The sequence below is a fragment of the Cheilinus undulatus genome, linkage group 8 (assembly GCF_018320785.1).
Source record: "Cheilinus undulatus linkage group 8, ASM1832078v1, whole genome shotgun sequence".
Classification (NCBI taxonomy): domain Eukaryota; kingdom Metazoa; phylum Chordata; class Actinopteri; order Labriformes; family Labridae; genus Cheilinus; species Cheilinus undulatus.
In genome coordinates this window covers 28,039,048-28,063,326 of record NC_054872.1, presented here as the reverse complement: position 1 = coordinate 28,063,326, position 24,279 = coordinate 28,039,048, and the positions used below count along the sequence as shown (strand labels likewise).

The window sequence follows — 24,279 nt, the reverse complement described above, 5'->3', positions numbered from 1 at the left end:
CCGCGGCTCTCTCGCATATCGGCGTTGTGTTTTAGCATTTAAGCTAGTCTGCCGTCTTCCCTTGGCCAGGGCTCGGAGGAACCCGCACTTTGAATTGAAATACATTGAATACGGTAGTTGACTGTATTTTTATACCTTATTAGTCATGGCGTACATATTTGCTGATCGTGCCCGTCTAGAAATAGTTCACAGTTCGTGTAATATTGTAAAAAAGAATGTTAAATGTGATTTGATGCTCGCTAGGCCTGAGACAAAGAACGGCCGCAGTCAAACGACTTACCATCAGTTAACATTAATCTTAGCTCTCTTTTTTAAGGGGAACACATTTTTAAGTACTATTTTCTCTTTCCCCACAGTCTTGAAGGCGAGACAATGGAGGCTCAGGGTCCAGTCAACAATGGGCCGCAGAACATTCAAAGGCGAAATAACAAGGTAAGTATCATAATATCACTGTGCTGCCAAACACGATTAACAACTTATGAACCATTTTTAACATCCCAGTTAGAGGGATTATCTCCCTTTTCTATCTTTACCATCATTTTCTTGTGCACTGGCTCTCGTGGAGAGCCAGGCGACAGCAGTCCTGTGCAGTTGGACTTGGTGTCCGCCTTTGTGCTCTGGTTTTGTTTGTGTTTGTACTCTGATTTTTAAGACCAAACTCAGTGGTGTGGACCCCAAAGCCGTGGGCTGTTTCCACTTCTGGGATTTGGAGGAATTTTCTCGGATTGCGTTGTCGTTCTCTGATATGGGCAGATACTCAGTTTTTACCTCTGAGTGCTGTCACTTTGCCACAAAAATATTCAGAAGATTAAAGGCGGTTTCATTAATCTGACATTTGAGCCTTCTCTGAGCCCGTTTGAATCTTTCTTGTGCTTGGCTGCTTGTTTCTGTCTTCTGCGTCTGGACTCGACTATAAAACCCTTTCAACAAAGGGAATTTCACAGCCACCTCCAGGCTTTAAAATAAAGCAGGAACTACCTTATTTTTCACGTCTTTCTAAGTGAAACTGACATCACTCCCCTCTCTTCTCTCTTTGAGAAGTGGGTGATTGTTTCTGAGTTTTCACCGTATGTCTTTATGCTGCTTGTATCAATCACACTCAGATTCTGGGCCCCCAGACAAACCACACTAGATTAAAGGTCACCATATAAAGTGGTAAATAAGAAAGGACTTTCTGCATCTTGCTTTTTTCCTTCAGAAATTGCTGAGGCTTGGACCTCAGTGTTTGTATATTGCAACTTGTCTTTCAGCATCCCTTCTGTTATATATTCTTATAAAACGTGTTTCAGTTTAATATTCTCATGTAATGAGAATTTAGATAGGTAACAAAGCTTCATGATAAGACACCAATTACACACTTGTGACTACCGCTGCTTGTTGCAGGGGTCATGAAAAACAAGGAAATCATTGACTCTATGGCAGACATAGGGTGGCGGACATGAACAAGGAGTTCAGTCCTGTGCTAAGTGTCATCCTGTCACTAATGCCTCTGTGTCTCTCTCCTTCATGTGGGTTTATTCCCTCCATTGACAGAGAAAGCAGCCGCAGCATTCTGCTGATATAGGTAAGTCCTTAATACATGGTGGCACTTCAAGTGCTGAGAGTCGAAGTTTGAGATTGTGACTTCTCTACTTCATATCATGGGGTGGTGGCATATTCACCATTCTTTGAGACTCTCACTCACCGAGATGGGATTGTGGTGCCATGATCTGTGCTTGTCACTCGACAGAGAATCTTGCAAAACATTTTCCACCATGTTGCACTTGTATTGATGTTAAGAAAGCCACTTTGCAATATTTAAAAAATGGTTGGACTGAACAATTCCAGAATGACAACCCATTCTCCTAATATGTTGCTAAATTGAAGACAAGCATTGTCAGCTCCACAAGTCCTAAGAGACTCCTACACATGGTCTCCAAAATGCAAGACACACAACTGAGGGTTTGTGATGTTTGCTGGTGAAGTAATAGTCCACTATTGTGCTGTGGTGTTTTTTTTCTCCCTGTAAACATTTTTTAACACAGCTGAGTACAGCATTCTTTTTTGTTTGTACTACACTTTTTGAGAAAAAGTTTTGGACATGCTTTCTTAATCTGCATTGATCTTGCAGCACACAAATGTATTTTGAATCATAATAGGAACTTAATGTTCCAGTAAGTTACAGTTTGTTACTGTTAACAGTCTGATTGCTTCATTTATGTGACACAGAAGTGATACCTCTGTGGTCAGCCATAATTTGGAGCAATGCATCTTGGAGCTGGTATCCTGTGGCTCCACTGTGGGCTGTGGTAGAGAACTGTGGTTCTCGGTCTTCTCCCTGTCTCCAAAAGCACACATGAGGAGTTTGGGTTTCTAATGGTTGCTCAGTTAATTAAAAAAATAACACATTGGCTCTCAGACAATAAAGGTGCTCTCCCTCTCAACTTCAGTTTACCATGATCATTAACATTATAGATTTCTTTAGTGAAATTGACAAAGTGGCTCAATGAACCAGTTTTTTACACATGAACCCTTTACTCGCATTTATCAGCTGCGTACCATTGTAAAACTTCTGCTTTTGGCTGACAACTGTTGTTTTCTCAGTGTTCACCAAAGGCACAGCTATTCAGACTATGCCCAGTCTCAGCAAAGTGTTGAAGGCGGCCACAGAGAACATCATTGGTGAGCAGCAGCACATTTTTCCCCACACACATCTTCCTCTCTTGTGTTGGAATACAAAACTAATGATCAGTTTGTGTTTACAGGTCTTCAGTATGTCTGGGAGTATCGAAGCCCCAGTAAATCTGTCCCACCACACTACCAGTGCAAACTCTGTGCTGTCTCCCGCTTGCAGCATGATATGGTTGCCCACGTGAAAGGCTGGAAACACAGTTTCAGATACCTGGTAAGTATCTTCTTTTTACCTCATTAAAATTCCCCTAGCATCGTTCAAAGTAATTTGTTTGATATTATATTCTTTGTGCACAGAAAAAAGTCCATCCTGACAAGGTTACCTGTGAAGAGGAGGAGGCTGTCAAAGACCCTGCTGTAAGGAAAACCATTAGAGAAGCTGCTACTGAGGTGGAGAAGTCTGAAGGCAGGGGGCAACTCAAGGTGAGTCTTTGATACTTCAGTTTGGGGGGAAAAAAACTGAGATATTAAAGTGTTCTTCCTATAATGTTCATAAGTGCACATTTGTGTAAAGGTAAGCAGGGTGTCATTTGATTCTATATGTGTATGCTTTGGTCACTGTGGCTGAGGGTGTAAATCTGTCCTGAATATTTAAAAGCTATCCATCAGGAAAATGATTAAAGGCTTTTGAAAGTTTTCCATGCATTGCATAAAACTTAGAATTGGTATGGTTCTAGAGCACTGACAGACTGATTCACATATTATTGACATGACCTTAGGCAGCAGTGCTGTTTAGGACTGAACTTGATTCAGTTCTGTCAGCGATTTTGGATTTAGCAGGCCTCTAATATTTGTTCCTGTTTTTAATTTCAGTTAGTAGGAGAGTTGATAAGAGGAAAATAATCATTTTTACACAGTGTCGTGAAAAAGTATTTGCCCCCTTCTGATTCCTGATTTTTTATTTTATTATTATTATTTTTTTTTTTTTTGCATATTTATCACACTTAAATCTTTCAGATCATCAAACCAATTTTAATATCTCTCAAAGACAACCCAAGTAAATACAAAATGCAGTTTCTAAATGATGGTTTTATTTATGAAGGGAAAAAATCCAAACTTATCTGTCTCTGCCAGACCTTGTTTTTCAAGGAAGCAAGTTATTAATAAGGGAGGCCTTAAGATTAAATTGAAATGATGTCAATGGATTGAACCAATTGGGAGCCGGTTCTTGATTCCATTTTTTTTTTATTTCAGTGCCCTTCAAAGTTTGTATCAGTTCATAAGCTATTGTAAAGGCCGTTAAACACTGCCTGGCCAAAAAAAAGTTGCCACCAAAAAAAGGTCACACATTAATATTTTGTTGGACCGCCTTAAGCTTTGATTACAGCACGCATTCGCTGTGGCATTGTTTCGACAAGCTTCTGCAATGTCATAAGATTTATTTCCATCCAGTGTTGCATTAATTTTTCACCAAGATCTTGTATTGATGATGGGAGAGTCTGAACACTGCCCAAAGCCTTCTCCAGCACATCCCAAAGATTCTCAATGGGGTTAAGGTCTGGACTCTGTGGTGGTCAATCCATGTGTGAAAATGATGTCTAATGCTTCCTGAACCACTCTTTCACAATTTGTGCCCGATGAATCCTGGCATTGTCATCTTGGAATATGCCCATGCCATTAAGGAAGAAAAAATCCATTGATGGAATAATCTGGTCATTCAGTATATTCAGGTAGTCAGCTGACCTCATTCTTTGGGCACATAATGTTGCTGAACTTAGACCTGACCAACTGCAGCAACCCCAGATCATAGCACTGCCCCCACAGGCTTGTACAGTAGGCACTAGGCATGATGGGTGCATCACTTCACCTGCCTCTCTTCTTACCCTGATGCGCCCATCACTCTGGAACAGGGTAAATCTGGACTCATCAGACCACATGACCTTCTTCCATTCCTCCAGAGTCCAATCTTTATGCTCTCTAGCAAACTGAAGCCTTTTTTGCATGCCAATGATTTGACCCTTCTTAAACAGACTAACATCTTTTCCACCACCACAGGATGTGTCTTTGGACATGGTTGTTTAAGAAATGAGAAGTTACTCATTGCATCAGCTGGGGTTAAATAACTTGTCGCCAGCTGAAAAATAATCGCCCATGCAGTAATTATCCAATAGAAGGCATATTTGCTTAGTTAAATCCAGGCAGCGACTTTTTTTTGGGGGGGGGGGCAGGCAGTGTATATCAGCCTTTTTCTACTTTTTCAACTAAACACTAAATAATTGCCCTTGCATATCAACAAGTTGTAACACTTACATTGAAATGCTTTATTTACATTCTCATCAATTTGCCCTTCTTCTGTCTTTAAGGTGATTCTGAAGGAGCCCTGTGAAGTAATTGCATTCAAAGGACTTCGTAAGTTATCCTGTGAATTAGTTAAAGAATATGTATTTCCAGTTGGTTGGTTAGCAAAGTTTTAAATATCTCATCACTCTCAGGTTCTGCAGCTCCTAAAGTTCCTCCACTAGCACCCATGATGGGACCAATGGGACCTAAGGGACCACCACCATTTGGTGAGACATTTCTACTGAAGCGTATTAGGGCCATTTTTGATAGAGAAAATAATTTTGGACAAGTCGAGATTAAAGTCAAAATAACGAGAATAAAGTCAAAATTTCGAGAATAAAGTCGAAAATACAATTTCGAGATTAAAGTCGAAATGACAAAAAGTCGTAATGATGAGAAAAAAGTTGAAACGTTTTATTGCTAACAGCGGATCATAGACGCTGTGTTCATGTTGCAGAGAGAGAATCTCTGTGTTGTTACATCCAATAATGAGGTATAATTTCACATATTCATTGATATGAGGCGCATTTTGTAGAGACAGTTATTCTCTGTCATTGTCTTAAATACTCATACATTAACAGGAGCACAGCAGCACTCGTGTCTCTCTTCCTCTTCTTCTCCGTCTGATCACCTGTAGAGACGCACAGGTGACAACCTTGTTACATAATGGGAGGGCAAAGGGAGATTGATCGCTCGTTTATTGATCATAGACAAGTTGCTGCTAATGACAAAATGTTAAAATTGGCAAAAAAGGAACACTTTGTCACTTGTTGTCAGTTGGAAACTTAAGTTAACAGTATTGAGTATGATACATAAAGAAAACATTACCTGCAAAACGCCATGTACATGATGTACATTAAATTTTGTATGGAATTTAGAAATAAAAATCCCCATGTTTTTATTTCTGCTTTCATGTAGCACCTCCACACTTCCCTTCAGATATGTCAGTAAAGTTGTTTATATTGATGTTGTCTATCCCACCACAACAAACACTGATCAATAAACGAGTGATCAATCTCTCTTCGCTCTCCCATTACCGAGGTTGAGCCTGTCACTTGTGCATCTCTACAGGTGATCAGAGAGGAAGACGAGAGCTGTTCTGTCTTCTGTTAATGTACGAGTATTTAAGACAATAACAGAGAATTGTGACTGTCTCTACAGTATGCCTTATGCCTCATATCAATGGATATGTGGAAATTATACCTCATTAATGGATTTAACAACTCTTTGCCACATAAACACACAGCGTCTATGATCTGCTGTTAGTAATAAAAAGTTTCGACTTTTGTTCTCAAAATTTCAACTTTATTCTCGTCATTTCGACTTTGATCTCGACTTGTCAAAAATTATTTTCTCCTTTGAAACTGGCCCTAATCAGCTTCCGTACACTTCTGATACTGCAGTGTAATCTTTATAGTGTACATGTATGTAATCACTGTATTTAACTAGTGTCAGTGCTTTTTAACTCAATGAACGTTCCCTTTCCCAGGTCCCAGGTTTCCTCCTCAGGGTCCTCCAGACTATCCAGTGGGAGAATATGGGGATCCCAGCTTTGGAGGGTATTCAGCAGGAAAAGATTTCCACGACCCTGGTATGAATCGAAGACCTTTCTCAGATGGTCTTGGTCCACGCCCAGCTGGAGATGGTTATGGACCAGGGGGTGGGGGAGATGGTTATAGGAGAGGTGGACTACTGGAGACCCCAGGAAGAACGTATCCTGATGAGTACCGGGGCAGCCAAGTGGGGGGTGGCTTAATGGACAGACCAGCAGACAAACCACTGGAGAGGCCAAGCCTGATGGGAGCAGCTCCAGAAAGCAGCAACCTACCCAATAAACTTCTGCACTACCTGGTATGTCTACCTTCTCTAGAGATCCATCCCCAACTTAGCATAACTGTTCTTTAGGGTCTTGTAAAATGACTTTGACACTCTTCCACCTCATGTTTCATTAGGACTCTTTCCGGATAGAGAATGAGAATGACGCACAGCTGGTGCTGAAGGTGACACAGAAACTAACAGATGTGCTGATGGAGTACAGACTGAGAAGCGTGTCATCGGTACTGTGTTTGGTTTTACTACAGAAAGATTGTTCCAAATGTTGAATCTTTAATTTTAAATTGTCTTGAGCAACATGTGTATATGCTTTTCCCTGATTTTCCTCCTTTTTCATTTCTGGTTTAGGGCTCCAGCCTGAGTAGCTTTTCAATGAGCTCAACCAATTTTTCTTCTACACCCTCACGGCTGCAAAGCAGTGACAGATACTCCAGCGGCCTCTCAGGTTCGTAAGCATGCATTTCGTTTTATCTTTTCCAGTTGTTGCAGCCATGACTCAAACATTTGATTATGTTTTATACTTCAACAGGCAGTCATCAAGTAAACACATCTGTCTCAAGAAGTCAGAAATTAAGCATCTTTCTTTGAGGTGACATTTTGTTTACTGTGTATGATTTCTTTCCACAGGTCCTAACAGGTTCTCTGATGGTCCATCCAGGTTTTACAAATGAAGATGTCACACCTTAAACCTTAATCCATTTGTCCCATGCATGCTTGCATCAAACTAGAAAAATCAGAGTTGAAAACTTTATCCTTTTTTTTTTTTTTTGCTTTTAGGCTATTTTTTGTTGTGTAGTATTGTTTTTGACCTCTCTGAGAATCTTAAATTTGGAACATTTTACAAAAATGCTTGTGCATGTTTCTGCATCTTTAACTGGTAAGTAGTTGCCCGCTGCAAGTTACCATCTCCTACTTCCGTTATTAAAAGTATTAGAGAAAATAAACTGTTTTGACATTTCTTTACTTTTTTTTTTTTTGCTATATAATTGCTGTTCCATGTCTTTGGTCATATTTCTGCAGGAAAACAATTCCTGATTGATACTATTCAAGCATTTCAGAGTCTCATGTAGAGCCTCCTCTCTTTGAAAAACTGGAGTTTATTCATAGGCCAATAAACAGTTCAAATATATTTTAATTGTACAAGATGCTCACTGGAGGAATGTTCAGGAATTGTGAACATTAACCATGAAAAACCGTCACAAGAACCAATGCGATAGGTTTACACAATTGAGTGTAACAGTTAAGAATGAACTTTATGGCAAAATAAAGACAATCAGTCCTTGGTTGTGGGGTATGCACTTGATCAGTCCTGTTGAGATTCCTCGTCAGAGACATTCATTGTCCCAAGATGTCCTTCATCTGCTTTACATTTATGGGTGTGATTAGTAATGTGGACCCCAGGAAGTCCTGCCTGTGTAGTCTCTGAGCAAGAGCTGCATGCTTAGACGACTTGAACTGAACCACAGCCTCACCAATGCCATTGCCGTCCTTGTCACGCAGCAGGAAGATATTTTCCTTTGCCAGTTTATATTTGCAGAAGAGGCTTTTGATTTGACCTTCCTGTACATCTGCTGGCATGTTTCTGACAAACAGGCACGTCTTTGCTGCTGGGTCTGGGGTCCTGTTTGGTTCTTCCTCCGGTACTTCCAATGGATCTGATTTCCCTCGTCGATTTGTTTTACTGTTTGTGTCCTCCTTCTGATTGCTATGACTGGTTTTAGCCATCATTTCCTTCATCATTGACTTTGTGACTGATGTCACCTCAATGGCAGAGGATCCCACATGGCAACCATTGAGATTCATTGCATAGTCATAATCTGCAGTATTTTTAAAAATAATAAAAGCTGTGTCTGTTCTGTTGCCATCCGGATCAAGATAATGTTGGACATGTTTGTGTGGAATGGTCGTGCATGTAAATAACTCCTTAATTTCAGTCTTGGTTATTGTTGGGGGTAGGTTGCTGACCTTCACAACATACTCTATTTTAGGTGACCTGGGGGGTAGGTTATCAAGTCTTACTTTTTTGGCAGCTTTAGATGAAAGTGGTTTGATGGGTCCGCTCTTAATCCACTGTTCTGAAGGAGATTTTCTTCTTTGGTTAGGAGTTTCCCTAAAAGGGTAACGCTTATGTCCCACTCTTGCTCCATTGTCCAGAGAATTTTCACATTCTTGCAGGGCACTGGTCCACATCTTCTCTGTTGCTCCACGAACCTCCACAGTGACATTGCCCCGCTGATACTGATTGAAGAGAAGTGCATCACTTGCATGTTGCATGGTTGCAAACTTCACCAGGCAGCCATTGTTAATTCCCAGCTTCACATTCACAATAACTTCCTGTACAGTCAACCCTGTGAAAAACTGGCAGATGTCATCTTTTGTGGTTGAGGATGGCAGTCCAAAGAGCCTTACATAGCCTGATTCCAGATTTTGCTCATGCGTCTTCACATCACTGGACACAATGTTGTCAGTCATTGGAAAATCAACATGTGGCACTGTCTCATTTTTGTCCACATGGGATGACTGGAGGCCTTGAAGAACAGTACATATTCCAAGTAGAAATGCAGTGCCTGAATCAAGTGAGGGTGTACTTGCAGCCTGCAGGGTTGTAGTACAATCAGGATTAAGGGGCTGTTTTCTGGGATCTAGTGGCCTCGTAGGTGGTAGATCTGCAGTTTTAGGGCTACTAACCCTTCCATTCAAATGTGGATTTGAACACCTTGAGGGCCTTTTTCTCTTGGCTGTGAGCAACGTGGGGGAGGGCTTCTTCCTCCTTAACAATGATTTGAGGTTGCGCTCCAACTCTCCCATGCTGCTTATATGTAGAGTCACCTTAGACCCTTTAAGGAACGTCCCTGTTTGCCGCATAGCAAGCTGGGCATCTCGTTCAGAGTTAAATGCAATAAATGCCTCTCTTAGACTTCCTCCAAGAATGTAGACTCCCCCATCTGGGATGTGAAGGCATTCAAAGAATGAGCGAATATCCTCAATGCCTGCCTTCACATCAAGGCCTTGCAACCGGATGATAATGGGCATTTTTCAAAACGTGTCAGGTTTCTGAAAATAGAGAAAACAGACAAAAATGACAAATCCACACATGCATAAAAAGACCATACGCCAGTCCGATGCGAGGGGGTTGTTGCAGGCTAATGAGACAGCAAAAAACACGTGCGTCATGCACAAGCTGTGAAAGGAAACTAACCGCGGGAAATGGAAAAAAAAAAGTTTTGTCTCTCCCTGAAACACACAACAAAAATACTCACGTTCACAACCGCGATGCATTGATGAATACAAAGGGATATGTGTTTGAGAGCGAAGTCCTTATCCTGCCTCACATTTACAGTGGGAAGCTACTATTGAACGTTGTCCCCCGTTGCTCCCCGATCCACCTCTGTCTGTCTGGAGGTCTGGAGGTAGGCGTTTTCCCCCTCTCACGCCCATCCGCGCTCAAAGGTGCGACGCATTAGCGACAACTACTGGACCGGAGTTAGGACTGCACCCCACATGGTATGCTACCGCTTGCTACCTGATTTTAAAACGTAAACACTTTAACATTTACTTTCCCTGTAGTGCCCTGCTTTGTAACAAAATCCCGAACGTACTAAGCTGTCTACCATTTCTGACATAAAAGGCACCAATGATGTGACTAAAAAGTCAACATGCTGTCGTATATCCGTACAATAACAGAACTTGTTTTTTCTTAAAAAATGACAACAAACAAAACACTGAATACAAAGGTCTAATTAAAACTCGAGAGGTGATTGGACTGTCGGCGTAAGAGGACGGATTTCACCAGTGTGTCTAAAGCTGACCTAATTTTTACCTACAGCTTAAAGAGGTTGATGGTTAATGAGATCAATCATAAAGTAGCAACACGAAATGTCTTTATAACCATAGTCACCTCATTGCATAAGCAATGACAGTAATCGTCCAGTCTAAAGTGTGGTAGCTTACTTACTTTCTAATTTCCGGTGCCCTCGAAAGACCCACAGATAATGAAAACATACCACCTTCTGTATAACGAGGAAGTGAACAGCTCCAGCATTACATTTCCTGTTGAAATCCCCTATGACTCACACAACGGAACATGTCTAGGCAAAAGCAAAGAAGAAAAGCAGCCCTTTCTTGTTAAGATGAAAGGGAAAATATTGTAGGTCTTTCTGTGAAATGCACCCTGTGACTCTCATCAGTTTTTACAAGATATAAAAAGCTCCCCTGTAATCCCAAAGACAAATTCGTAATCCAATCTGTATTCTGAGAACATTATTTTTGGCTTTCTTGACTATAAAATGAAAGATGATGATGCTTTTTTTTCATCAATCTGATTTTCTTTTTCTTTTTTTTTTTTTTTTGTGCCAAGTTATAACCTCTATTCAGTGTTTTAAATGAACAAGATTAAATTATAATTAAATATTGTATAACATTTATATTGTACAGATGTATAGACACATTTGCACAATATATTCTCTAAACAAAAATGCAGTTAAAATGATAAATATTTGCAATTTGTGTAATGTCTTCAACTAGTACAATGTCCTCTGGACTCTTGTACTCTCCCTGTTTTTGTGTGCGTGTCAGTGCATTCTGTACATGTTCTTTGTTTGTGTTTTTTTTAACTACTTAATACTGTTCAAAAATATGTCACATTCGCTTTGTTAAGAGAACATTTCCATCATTTCCCCGTCAATCCCCTGAATCCATCATTGAAACACTACTCCAGTCCGACCCATTGAAAAAAAGGATCTATATCCAAAATACATGACACTCTATTTCAAATAGACTGTACAGCCACACTGGACCATCTAAGAGAAGCCTGGCAGGAGGATCTAGGAGTGGAAATCTCGGACAACCAATGGACAAAGGCCCAGGACAATGTATACTCCTTATCTGTATGCATAAGACATACAGCTACATAAGGCAATTTAAAATACTACACAGACTGCACCTGTCCAAATTGAAACTCTCCAAGATGTTTTCTTCAGTGAGTCCATCCAGTGACAGGTGTGGACAAGGCCCAGCCTCTCTGGCACATATGTTCTGGGGTTGCCCACGAATAATTAATTATTGGAATGAAATATTTCAAACTCTATCTGATGTTTCACATAAACAGATCTCGCCTGATCCAGTGCTAGCCCTGTTTGGAGTGATACCTACTACTGTACAGCTCTCAAGTAACCAAAACAACATGACTCGGTATGTGACACTGTTAGCAAGACGACTGATCTTGTTAAATTGAAAACAGAGAAAACCCCCAACCCATGCTGCTTTATTAAATGATGTAATGCAATACTTACAGTTAGAAAAAATAAAATACTCATTAAGAGATAAGGAACACATATTTTACTCTATATGGCAACCTTTTATTGATTATTTTAACAAGACAAACCCATGAAGGAGAGAATGACTGAAAGAAATGATGTAACATGATGCTCAGTTTCATTTTATTCTATTTTATTTTAATTAATTAATTTTTCTTTATGATAATAGTTTTGTTTTGTTCTCCAGAATGACAGAATGTTTATAATTATACATTTGTATATCATTTTCTGTATTGTTTTGAAAACACAAAACCCCAATAAAAAGATGTTAGAAAAATAATTTTAAAAAATGTCACATTCCTTTGTTTGTATGCACAGTATGTTATTTTAATACAGTTCTTATTTAAAAAAAAAAAAAAAAACAGCCTTTCAACAACAAGCTTTTCAGTAGAATTGTTTGTTTGTTGAAAAACAAATCCTTTCCCTACAAAATTGCAGCTATTTAAAAGCAACAAAGGTCACATTTGTTGATATTTTACACAACACTCCCCTCTGCACATGCCGGGTGGGGCAGTTGAAGGTTGAGATTGTGCAACTCTTTAACCCCTTTTCAACACAGTTTCTGCTAATTGTTGCTATTTTTTTTCACCACTTTTAACCCATTTTGCTGTTTGTTGCCCTATTATACACCCCTTTGCAGCTGTTTTGCCACTTTTTACATTTTTGCCATTGTTTTTTAATTTACATTCAAAGTTTTACCACTTTTAAGCTGTTGTTGCCCCTTTCTCAATTTTTGCCACTTTGTACATGTTTGCCACTATTTTTTTGCCAGTTTTAATATTTTTTGCCACTTTTCCCACATTATTAAATTGCCTCTTTTCATAATTATGAAATTATTCTCCTTAAAAGTTTTTTTTTCTGCTTTTCCTTCTGACATCCTGACATTGGTGCACATCATGGCTTAGCTTTGAAGTCTGACATTACTTTCCTCATGGTGCAGTTCAATATGCCCATCCACATTATTAACATCACCAGTAAAGAGGTAGTTCTGTTTCAAGGAAGGAGTTTCATTTTGAAAAAGGTTAGAGTGTACTATTTTGTACTATACTGTACAGTTGCTTTGTTTCTTGAAACAAAGTGGATATTATTCAGGTTAAAAATCAAATTAGGTCACCATAGCTAACTTTATGGTAGACATGATTTTGCTGACCTATTTGGCCGCCAATTTGGCTGGGCCCCAGGAGCTGTCCCTTTTATTTATCCCCTCTTTTGGGCGGCCTAGCATTGAAAGCACTCACCACTTAAATTTATGTGCCATGATATGAGTATTAGTGCTCCAGTTTTTCCAGCTTTAAACAACACATCACATTTGAATCTGGTCAACATTTTAAATAGAAGGGCTTAAAATATGTGTAAAATATTTAAGATTAACACCGGTGCTTTTGTATTAAATCGAGAGCAGTTCAATGTAAAATCGCCCTCTCTGGCGCTGGTTTAATATACAATTAAAATGGATTTCTAACAAAGAAAGATGTTTCATTTTTTTCTGTGACGCACAGTTTATTTAGGCAATCGTCATCACGCAACCGAACAGGATTGTGGGTAAAGGGACCGTTGTTTACCATGGCGACGGGGACGCTATCGTTAACTGTTCAGAGACTAGAGATGATTTTATTTGTGTTTCATTTATTTTTTATTGAAACAATCTACTGTGAGAAGTTCATCATAGCATATAAAGCTCCCTCAGACTGCACGGTGGACGAATTTTTCGATATCTCGAGTCTCTCGTGTGTGAGATGCGGTCCAAATCAGCGGCGGAGCACATCAGGTCTGTGCTAGCACCCAGCATCACAAGCACTGATTTACGGAGGCTAATAATATATATGCAGCGAGAGTCGATAGGCATATAAGTACGCAAAATGATTTTAATTATGAGGCTTTCCTACACACAAGAAAAATAACTCTCCAATGTACGGAATAACACTGTTGTGCGTCTATTTCTAAGATATATATAATGAGGAAACCTAGCTAGCTAGTCGGCTAACATTAAAGGGTAAATCCACTCTAAACAACAATGCTGAGTGTGCTCTATGGCTTAATATTCCGTAGGTACAGCCTATTTAACTACTGTTAAATAGAACTGTTGAGTAATATGCCTCAGTATTTTACTATCGCATTATGCATTTCTACGTGGACCGTGTTCACATTTCGTGGGATTTCCTGTTTAATCTACTTTTAATACTAACCCAACAACTATTTTGTGTCTTTCTTTTTGTGCTGCAGTGTTTCGGGGCAGTTTCTGATTCAGTTGTTTCTTTATAATTCAGAAGGAACATCCAAGCTATCTCAAATCTAGTATTTTTTAAATATTTGTGCTTTAACTAACTTCTCAGTGTTTCCTTACTTCTTCAGGATTGAAATGCATTTGCAAAACTGGCTACCAAACCCTCATCACAGATAAAGCATCCACTTCTTGTCGCCAGTGTCCTTCAGACAAACCAGTATGTGCTTACCAAGAATGCATTTCATTTGCCTTTTATCTCACAGCATAGTGCAGATAATTAAAAGTGCCATTTGTTATAATGCTTTTATGACATATGGTCTTTCCTAACAGGCAGTAACTAATGATGGATTTGGGTGTATTCGATGTCCAGGTAGTATCAGCGATGATGGAAAGTGCCAGTGCCAAATAGACAATGTCCTTGGTGAGTGACCTCTAACAGGTCTATTCTGTTAACAGCAAAAATGGCTCCAATAATCAGTCTTTAATGTTAAATGTGTTTGCTTTCGTATTGGGGTTGAAATGTCTTTGTTACACTCTTTCTTTCCAGTGGAGAGGGACATCAATGGAAATATTTTGGATGAGGCAAAATGTGAAAAATGTAATGGAAACCCCCCTGCTTGGTCTGTCCGAAACCCCAATGGAGACAGGTGTGTTTATATACAAACCTTACAGAGATCACACAAATTAATCCAGCAGATCTACTCCCAAAAGTTGACATCTAAAACTACACCTTTTAGAATTATAAAATCTGCAGCAGTAAGTCGACACATGGTTGCTGTTCAGACTTTGACTTAAATGTTAAAACTTCATACTCCTAGAATTAGATTAAATCCTTAGAGTAAGACAGATAAAAATCAGTGCAGGTAAGTTTATATAACTGGTCCATTATATTACAGTAAAAACTGAATAAACAGTCTTTTGATTGCATATTTATTGCACATGTAATATCATGCTAAAATAATAAGTTAATTTTTGTTAATTTTAAAGGAATTGAATACAGCGTTTAAATGTAATCAGTCTAATCTTCTCACAGTATATTGCAGGTTTGACCTGCAGTGTTTGCATAGATTTTAAATCTAAGCCTCCTCTTGTTTCCCTGTTAAAACTTTCTCTTTGCCAACCCATGCAATGATGTATCAGAAAAAAAATAAATCTATAGAACAGAAGGAAATATAAGACACGTGAAGCAGTTCTTTTTTCTTGCTTGTAGTGTTAAATCAGACTATTAAAATGCCCCCTGATGTTTTTCGGCCACTCCAGGGCAACTTGAGTGAGATATGCACAAATATGCACATAGAGTTTAAAAGGGCATTTTGATAAGCGCTCTTTTTTCAGTTTGAAGAGTCTATGATTATTGTCATGAAGTTGCATTGTGTGAAACGTGGAATCCAATAATCCCAGCTTCTTTGTCTTCCGTGATCCCCATGTAATGAAAATAAAAGCCCACAAAAAGCCCTACTGGACACCAAATATAAAAGAAAAACCTACCAGATGGTTGATTAAAGAAAGGCACATATTCATTAACATGTTAATGATTTTGGCCCTATTAAACTAAAGCCAAATATGTTTAGATAATATGAGAGGTGTATAAAAAATTTATTTTGTAATAGGTAATCTGTTGTAGTGATTCCATCTCTCTGGCACTTCATACCACTAGGGCTCTAACTGATGATTTTTTACACCTGTCATATCTACTGTGTATCCTACCCGTCCTTCATCTCTATGTGCCTCTCAGTAACACCAGCTCATGACCTTCATCACTGCAAGAACAGATTAGATTATTTCCAGTGGCGTCTTTTCTTTGTCTGTGTCTTTTTTTTTTGTTGTTGCTCTGATGTTTTGCTTGTTTAGTTTCTCTTGTCATAACTGCTACTTAGCATGAAATGGATGACTTGATTCAAGGCTGCCTTTGAAAAAAATAATATGTAAATGCTGGAAGAGTCTGAATTGTTTTTCAGATGTGAGCGATGCCAGGCCTCCTTTTCTAACACCTCCTGCTCATGTAAACCCCCTCATGTCTTGGTGAGTCCTGCCCTCCTTCTCCCCTCATTCCCTCATCTCAACATGTCATGAACCCACACACACACACACACACATGATTCAGTAATATAATCATAGACAAATTGATGATTTTCTAGGCAGGAGGATTGTGTTTCCCTCCAAGCAGCCTCTCCACCAATGTAAATCCCAGCGTGAATTATGCTCAGTTGGTAAGTGTCCTTCTCCTCCCTTAGTGGCCCCCCTGATTTTATAGGATGTGTTTTTATTTGTTTTCTGCTCCGTTCCCCTCACAGAAGTTCAGCGTATTGTCTGCCTGGTTTGTCCAGAACCTCTACTCCTCAGCAGCAGCCTGCCTTGTAATCCCAGTTTATCTTTTTGTAATATCCCAGGAATTGTCAGTATTTTATGCTAAAATCAGATGGTGTGCATAAACAAGTCGTGTTGTTGCAGGTTTTCTCCAACCTGACAGCATGTCAGGCTCTTGGGAACATGTGTGTGATGAACATGCACTCCCTCAGTGGAGTGTCCACTGATGCCTGCGGCCTCTTTAACACCATATTCAGATCCAAGGCTGCTCTAAGCTCAGTTCAAGACATTTCATATTGGTAAACAACTCCCCCATGACATATATGAATACATAATGTGATGTCTTTCCAGATATAACTTCCCTTAAACCTGTGTCAACCGTTCCTCTAGGAGAGCTAATTTGCCGTGGCTTTATTATGGGGATGTACCAGGACTGGCCAGCTGGGTGCTTCGGACTGATCCTGTTCCCATTAGGTTCAGTTTCAGAGGGAAACAGAAGGTATGTGATCAAATTTAATGAATTTTTGTTATCAGAGTGAAAATGGCATTCTGGCAAAAACAGGCAATGAACCTGAAATGGTACTAAAATTTTCCTTTTTTGAAATACAGAACACTGAAATTAAGCTGCTTGCTGCAGTCTATAATGTCAGAGGAGACTTCCTCAGATGGGAACCTGTAGGAGGGCAAAACCTCCAGGTAAGATATCAAACAACTGCTGATGACAGAATACAGGAGAGGTCTGTAAATTCAGGTAAATACTCAACAATACCTCTGTTCTCCTGCCCCTCCCTTATAGCTTTGTCCAGACACAAAAATCAAACTGGCAGCAGCATTCAGCTTTGGAACCACCTACCAACAAAGCGTGAGTGACATTTCTTCTTTTATTCACCCCCCCAAAACAGTACGAAAACTTACTTTCCATGCCTTTTTTTGTATTAAAAGATGTGTGTGTGTGTCTTTGTGTGTAGTGTGATCTGTCAGTGAAAGAGCTGTTGAACACTTATCCCCAGCCATTGTTCTACGATGTATTTATGGAGCTTGATGGAGGAGAGAACAAAAAACTTCTCCCGCTGCCTACACTGGTCTATAACCAGCAGCACAATGGACGGTTCATCAACCAAGGTGGGACTTCATGTTACGGCAGAATTGTTTATATATGTGTGTGCTTTGTTTCAGTAGGGTTAGAAGTAGGCACTGTCAGGCCAATTAAAGGGGAGTAACACCTGGGAGATGCAGGTAGATTTTTTTAGGTAAACAGAAAGTATTGTAACAGCGAGGTTGGAAAGTCAGGGTTTGTCTGGTAGGAGTGGGATGTAAGAGGTTCATAGCATGGTCAGCAGTTTCATTACTCAGTCATGTAAGAGTTCAGTGAAAGACAGCTAAGGATGAGGAAGAATAATGCCTGCTGGGGGCCAAAATAAAGGTTGACAAGAACCTCTAAACTTCTCTGTTTCTTTTATCATACCCTGTTCTGTTTTCTGTTTTCTCTTCCCTCTTGAAAACAAGGGAGTAGGGGGAGGTAAAGCCCATGTCCAGTCAGAAAGGGGTGATTTCTAGCCCCAGTCAGGGCACATCACTCCATCTCTGCTTCCCCCACCCTGTTTCTAAGCTCTCTCATCACACTTTCCTGTCTTTATAGTTTCACTTGTGTTCTCTTTGCAGTTTCATTTGTAATGTCAGCGTCAGGAATTTGTTTAACTTGTCAGGCTCCCTCTCTGAAATGCCTGTAACAGATCTAATAATGTCAGGTAATTTCTTTGATTTATTAAGCATTTTCTATCAATTTACCTGTTTACTTTTGACCCAAAATGATAAATAATCAGACACATTCAGGCTCCAGTGAGGTTCGAACTCACGACCCCTGGTTTACAAGACCAGTGCTCTTACCACTGAGCTATGAAGCCTTTGTTAGGATATTAAAAACCAGATTACCATTACGAAGACTACACCTTAGACAAATATGGGTGTGGAGTCTGACTAGGTGAACCAGTTACAGGAATGTCCTGGGTTTTGTTGCAGAGAGTTAGGGTTAGTCTGGTAGAGTCATGATGAAGAGGGTTCATTGCATTCAACCATCCTGTAACTGGAAGAATTGCGATTTTGTGGGTGGTATGTAAAAGATGGTAAAGGAGAGAACTCATGATGCTGTAAAAACCAGCAAGTGGATTTTCTGTAATGACCCTGCTGAAGGTGGCGATGCTGATGAGGTTGTGATGGCCATGAAGAAGGGTAAGTAAGGTAAAGAATGTCTGGATGAATGGAGGGGGTTGACTCTGGGACACTGGAGATGACTGTGCAGCCCTCTGGAGGTGCAGTAGGACTAATTTAACAGAACGCATGCAAAGGGGTTCCCACTTGACAACCCTGGCAAAGTGCTGGCTTCTTGTTGCCCAGTAATCTGCATGGTGTTCTTATCCTTTTAGTTGGACATAAGTATCTTGTGTTTACTTCAGATTTTATCTTTGTATAGAGAACATGAAGGACTGGTACCTGTCCCGAAGAATATTTCTTGTGGATGGACTGAGCGGAAGAGAGAGGAGCTTGAGTGCCCAGCCTAAAGTCATCCGTGTTGCCAGCAGTGTTAAAATAAAGTGGGTTTCTAAACTAAACACCAACAGCATGAAAGCTGATGAAAGATAACCACTGCTATGTGAGGTGGTTGTGACCTGATGTTTTTAATCAAATGTGTGTTTGATAGGTTCCAGTTGGCCCCACGAACACTGGAGGGACAGGTTTATCCTCCTCTCATAACCATGACCTATAGAGATGTTCTCATCACAGATATCAGTTCTCAGACTGTATCTGTAAGTATAGCCCACACACACTCACAGACACATACACACTGTATGACTCAGTCATTTTATTTCACGTTTAAAGGTTATGTCGTTAAATAGAAGACACTTCAGTCAAACAAATCAGCTTTCTTCATTTCAGAAGCAAACAATGCAAGTTTGGCATCCAGGCTCCAGCTTCATCACGTCCTAACATATTTTACACGCTGGAATTAAGGAGTGATGACATACTCATAACCCTGTTGTAGCCTGCAGGTGGATGCTGGGGTGGCAGGGGGATTTAAAGACCAGCAATGGCAAAGAAAATGCAAAAGGAGAGACTGGAAATTTTGCAGTTTAAATAAGCTGCCACTTTAGGAGTATGCTTGTGATAGGAGAATGTGACCGTGTTATATGTTAGATATGAATCCAGGAGGCTCGATTTGTCTGCCTGAACTAACTTGCGGGCTTTGCTTCATATGTGGAAAGATGGTTGGACTGATACTTGGAAAAAGGCAAAAGGCATTAAATGTTTGTAACCAAGTGAAAGCAATTCAACTCAATATTGACTGCCATAAATCCATGCATTTTCTGCACCGCTTATCGTATTAGGGGTTGTGCCCATCCCAGCTGTCATTGGGATAGTCATTCTAAGTTTAAAAAAATTGAACTGTTTTATATATTCAGTTGATGGAACATGGATTTAGAAGGACCTAAATATAAATATTATGTTTCATTCTTACCAAGTTTGTTACGATAAATGCTAGCAGGCTAAATATTATACTTAGCACCTTCAAGACAGATGGTGATCTTTCTTTTTTGCTGCTCAGTATATCTTCTTACAGGTATTGCATGTGCATAACTCTTTATGTTTTAATGTGTAAGATGTGAATTCAGAGCCTCTTGCCTGTATTAATTTGAAAGTGTACATATATGTGCTAAGTTCTTTTTAGTTCTCGTCAGAGGTTGTTTCTTTGCTGCCTCTGAGATTTTAAAGTTGATGGCCGAATACTATATCTTTCAATTCTGATAGGATGTAAGAGCTTTTTGGTTACAGGCAACTGAACATTTTCTCAAAAAAGCAGAAAAGACAAAGTCTTTAAATATTTCTTATACAGCATAACAACACAGATAGAGTAATACAAACCAAACATTATCATTTTGAGCGTAATAAAGGTTCAAAATGATTAAAAGAGTCACTTTATTTTTGCTTTTCTTAAAAAACCTAGCTGTTTTATGTTTTTTTAGGTAAGTTTTGCTGTGGAGTATGAGATGGAACAGAATGATGCTCAAATGAAGACAAATGTAAGTAGAAGCATGAATGACACCTATTTTCTAAAAGGATTATAATAACATAAAAATATAACATTTTAGTGCTTCACTGTAGCTCTTTGGTGTTTATGTGACAGTGAGTGTTGGTGCAGTATTACCCATTGCTCTGATGTTTTCATGTGTGAACAGACGGCTCTTGGTGTGATGGGTGGTGTGGCCGTGCTCTACTCCATTCTGAAAACAGTCAGCTGGAAGAGGAGGATTGCCTCTCTGTTCATTGATGCAGAGGTACTGCCTTTTCGGCATGTCATACTCGTGCATCCTCAATCAGCACATCATGTAGGGATTAATGTTCTTCTCTCCCCCTTTCCGGTCAGACAATGATGAAGTTTTTGTTGTTTTATGCCGGAGATCTGGCCAATGTTTTCTTCATCGTCACTGTTGGAACTGGACTATACTGGCTCATCTTTTACAAGGTTGGTCTGATTCATTTAATGTAGGTTTTCACCAATCTCATTTCTGTACATTTTTTAGGTTTGCTTTTTAAACTTTCCCTCTTTTCCAAACTCAACAAGGATTTCTTTTGTCTTTGCATGATTTTTTTTTCTTCACTGCACTGTTTAGACATTTAAGGCAAGTCTTTCCCTTTCTGATCCTTCTTTTCTTTATTTTTCTTTAATGCATAGATTTTGAATTAATTTGTATTATTTGCTATGTGGGATTCATTTTTGTGTCTGTTCAGGCTCAACAGTCTGTATCAGTGCTTCTACCACTGCCTGCTCAAGAGGAGCAGTTTGTGACGTATATCGGCTGTGCTTTTGCTCTCAAGGTTAGAAAAATAAAGATCAGCTTGCACTAAAAGCATGAGGTTTTGCTTCCATTGAAAAACAACTGTTTTGGTCTTTATATCCAGGCTATCCAGCTTCTCCACAAGCTGATTCTTCAGGTGTCAGTGGATATTTTTCTGATAGACTGGGAGAGGCCACGAAGCAAAGCCAATAGGGGTGTGCAAGGTACACTTACACTCTTTACTCATGTTTTGCACTGTTTATAAAAAGTTAATTTCTTCTTTTTCTATTTTACTCTGTTCATTCAGCTATGAGTGAGTCTAAACGTGACCCCGCTCCAGTCAGCATATGGAGGACCTACTTTGTGGCCAATGAATGGAATGAGATTCAGACCATCCGCAAGATCAGCCCAACTTTTCAGATCATAGCCGTGCTGTTCTTTCTTGAGGTATATATCTTATCTTAACACACACTGCTCTATTCTTTTATGCAGCTTCTTACCTTGTCCACAATGCTGACATGTCACCCTGTCTTGCTCAGGTGCTGGGTTTCTCCAACCTGGCCCTGATGGACCCCTGGCCGACCTTGGAGCGCTCCCCTCAGGCATATACCCCTCCATACAGCCTGATTCTGCGCTATGGTGTGGCATCCACACTGTGGCTCTGTATTGGACTTCTTCAGGTAAAATTGCCCCCCCCCATGTCCTCCTCCTTTTAACGTCTTTGTTCTTGTGTGAATTTCTGAGCAAATTAAAAATGTGAGCAGATTCTGTCAAGTACAGCAGGCTCGTTTTGAAATTATTGTTTATCCTGCAGGTGATTTTCTTTACTGTGTTCTATGAGCACTTTGTGGAGGACAAAATACGTCAGTTTGTTGATCTCTGCTCCATCAGTAACGTGAGTAATGAAGTGTAAGATAGAGTTTTAGCCAATTATATGCCTGTAAAGTTATTCATGAGACTATTTTTCTGTTCATTTCTGTATAGATATCCATGCTGCTGTTGTCTCACCGTTGTTTTGGCTACTACATTCATGGCCGTTCAGTCCATGGGCTTGCAGATACAAACATGGAGGAAATGAACAACAATCTGAGGAGAGAAATGGTAATGATAACACACCAATAGACTATATAAAGATTTTTACAGCTGATTCATATTTATACGATAGCCTTCACATTATATCCCCTACATATTTCTGTCTCAAGGAGTCCCTGTGTGGGAAAAGAGGTCTACTTCCCAACACAGACACCCAGACTTTCCAGGTCGCCCTCACAAGCCGTCTGCGGTCACATTATGATAGGATACGGGAGCCCCTCAGGGTGTGTTTTACCTCTGTTACATTATTATTCGGCTATTTAATGAAACAAAGACAGAAAGTAACTCTTGGTTTACTTTTTAAAGGGTAACTTGTTTCCTGGACTCCATAGAAACGGCCCATCACGGTTGATGGACGCAAGCTCAGCTAATGGGTTTGAAGTGCAAGCCAAATCTTACAACTCAATGAACCACTTTCTGGGAGCCTTTATCAATAATGTTAGTACAACTGCACATTTACAGAAATGACCATGAATTTAATTTCATGTGACATTTTATCAGTTAAATGACATGTTAGTTAATTTTATTTAACAGCCTGTTTTGTCCTGCATTTGCATTATTTCTTTCAGGCTTACCCAGACATGGAATTCATTGTGAAGGACAAGCTGATGTTTGAGAGGGTCATAGGGATGGAGTTCCTTGAACCCAATGATAAAAGCATCTTTTACAATGGTAATGACCCCAAAGCACAGACACACTGTAGCCTACATCTCTGTTTGTCTGTGTAGGTATGTATATTTAAGTGTGTGTGTACATAATGTCTGTTTGCGTTTCTTAATGCAGATGAGGCCCACTCCTTCAGCGATGTGCTGTATTATGGAAATGAGGGCACTCTGCTGATCTTTGACACTTTGTTCTTCTGTGTCGTCGACCTGGGATCTCAGAGCTTTGTGCTTGCAGCTGTTCTTACATATCTACAGCAAATGGTACGTTTTTAGTGGGATACAGAATGTGGTCTTCGCTGAACTAAAAGTATTTCAATTTTAAATCATGCCATTCATTACAGATTCTTCGCTTGCTCCGCAACACTCTGGGAAGAAAGAACCTTGTCGCCAAGACTATGGTGGATGAACGATTTCTGATATGAAATTACTTGTTGAGTTATGTCGGTGTTTTTTTGAGGCATTACTTTCAAAGATGTTTACTTTTCACAGCGTGTACAGCTAGTTTTTGTACTTTTCTATAAATATTCAATATTTTGACTGCTCTTTTGTGATGTAAATATGATTTTTAAATAATTTTAATGTTTTTATGGATTAAAGTATTGATATAAAAACAGCCTTATTTGGAGTTTTTTTTTTACTTATTGCAATCATAGTCAAGTGTCTTTTATATATCAGTGGAAGTGGTAGTGTTACTTCACATCTTGCTGAGATTTCTTTTTTTATTTTAACCAACACAAAAGAAAGAAAAAGTCCATCATCTAGCTGTAATGATAAACTTAAGCTAGACTGGAGGGAAAAAAAAAGACACAAAGACCTAAACCCTAGGAAATCCAAACAGACAATGCAACATACACCTGATCTTGATTAAACTTAATATCATCATTCATTGATATCTCTCTGACAAATTAGGAGAGGTAACATCAAAAAAAGATCCTCCCTCCCAGTTACTCTATAAATTATCTGCTCATAGCTTGCCATTGTGCTCAACACCTGTATTCATTCTTTAAAAGTGGACATATGAGATGACTTCCATTGGAGTAAATTAATCCTAGAACCAGATC

At 39.5% G+C, this 24,279-nt stretch overlaps 3 protein-coding genes and 1 non-coding gene across 6 annotated transcripts; 2 read left to right on the top strand and 2 right to left on the bottom strand.

Moving 5' to 3' along the window:
• The first annotated feature begins 1 nt into the window (after window position 1).
• On the top strand, window positions 2–7,727 carry si:ch211-197h24.6. 2 transcript variants are annotated; one of them, XM_041793636.1, is made up of 12 exons: window positions 2–113; window positions 357–432; window positions 1,534–1,564; window positions 2,584–2,661; window positions 2,745–2,884; window positions 2,968–3,093; window positions 4,974–5,019; window positions 5,103–5,177; window positions 6,440–6,801; window positions 6,903–7,007; window positions 7,132–7,228; window positions 7,411–7,727. In XM_041793636.1, the coding sequence occupies exons 2-12, from the start codon at window positions 373–375 to the stop codon at window positions 7,452–7,454; spliced, it is 1,164 nt and encodes a 387-aa protein (XP_041649570.1). In that variant the 5' UTR covers window positions 2–113; window positions 357–372; the 3' UTR covers window positions 7,455–7,727. The 2 variants fall into 2 exon arrangements, with proteins under 2 accessions (XP_041649570.1, XP_041649571.1); XM_041793637.1 differs by lacking the exon at window positions 1,534–1,564 and having other exon boundaries at window positions 46–113.
• Window positions 7,728–7,853: 126 nt separating this feature from the next.
• Window positions 7,854–10,905, bottom strand: rbm12ba (RNA binding motif protein 12Ba). Of its 2 annotated transcripts, XM_041793634.1 has the most exons (3): window positions 10,739–10,905; window positions 10,044–10,306; window positions 7,854–9,837 (listed from the first exon to the last, which is right to left on the bottom strand). In XM_041793634.1, exon 3 carries the CDS (start codon window positions 9,814–9,816, stop codon window positions 8,119–8,121), a length of 1,698 nt encoding a protein of 565 aa, XP_041649568.1. In that variant the 5' UTR covers window positions 9,817–9,837; window positions 10,044–10,306; window positions 10,739–10,905; the 3' UTR covers window positions 7,854–8,118. The 2 variants fall into 2 exon arrangements, with proteins under 2 accessions (XP_041649568.1, XP_041649569.1); XM_041793635.1 differs by lacking the exon at window positions 10,044–10,306.
• Window positions 10,906–13,651: 2,746 nt separating this feature from the next.
• Window positions 13,652–23,755, top strand: tmem67 (transmembrane protein 67). Its single transcript, XM_041793599.1, has 28 exons — window positions 13,652–13,866; window positions 14,451–14,539; window positions 14,653–14,743; window positions 14,870–14,969; window positions 16,281–16,344; window positions 16,461–16,532; window positions 16,617–16,679; window positions 16,774–16,928; window positions 17,020–17,128; window positions 17,239–17,325; window positions 17,426–17,491; window positions 17,598–17,751; window positions 19,100–19,220; window positions 19,328–19,433; window positions 20,649–20,705; window positions 20,862–20,960; window positions 21,050–21,148; window positions 21,415–21,501; window positions 21,586–21,685; window positions 21,769–21,908; window positions 22,001–22,141; window positions 22,276–22,356; window positions 22,446–22,562; window positions 22,664–22,777; window positions 22,860–22,991; window positions 23,123–23,225; window positions 23,337–23,479; window positions 23,560–23,755. Exons 1-28 carry the CDS (start codon window positions 13,662–13,664, stop codon window positions 23,638–23,640), a joined length of 2,976 nt encoding a protein of 991 aa, XP_041649533.1. The 5' UTR covers window positions 13,652–13,661; the 3' UTR covers window positions 23,641–23,755.
• Window positions 18,461–18,533, bottom strand: trnat-ugu. Its single transcript has one exon. It is a non-coding gene; the product is annotated as a tRNA-Thr (tRNA).
• Window positions 23,756–24,279: the final 524 nt, after the last annotated feature.

Bases quoted from the DNA above. Each gene is read 5' to 3' on its own strand.
- si:ch211-197h24.6 (XM_041793636.1), top strand. From the start codon at position 373: ATGGAGGCTCAGGGTCCAGTCAACAATGGGCCGCAGAACATTCAAAGG. The intron at 5,020-5,102 runs GTAAGTTATCCT...CATCACTCTCAG, and splicing joins AATTGCATTCAAAGGACTTC to GTTCTGCAGCTCCTAAAGTT. The intron at 7,229-7,410 runs GTTCGTAAGCAT...TTCTTTCCACAG, and splicing joins ATACTCCAGCGGCCTCTCAG to GTCCTAACAGGTTCTCTGAT.
- rbm12ba (XM_041793634.1), bottom strand. From the start codon at position 9,816: ATGCCCATTATCATCCGGTTGCAAGGCCTTGATGTGAAGGCAGGCATT.
- tmem67 (XM_041793599.1), top strand. From the start codon at position 13,662: ATGGCGACGGGGACGCTATCGTTAACTGTTCAGAGACTAGAGATGATT. The intron at 17,129-17,238 runs GTATGTGATCAA...TTTGAAATACAG, and splicing joins GTTTCAGAGGGAAACAGAAG to AACACTGAAATTAAGCTGCT. The intron at 22,778-22,859 runs GTGTGTTTTACC...TACTTTTTAAAG, and splicing joins GGATACGGGAGCCCCTCAGG to GGTAACTTGTTTCCTGGACT.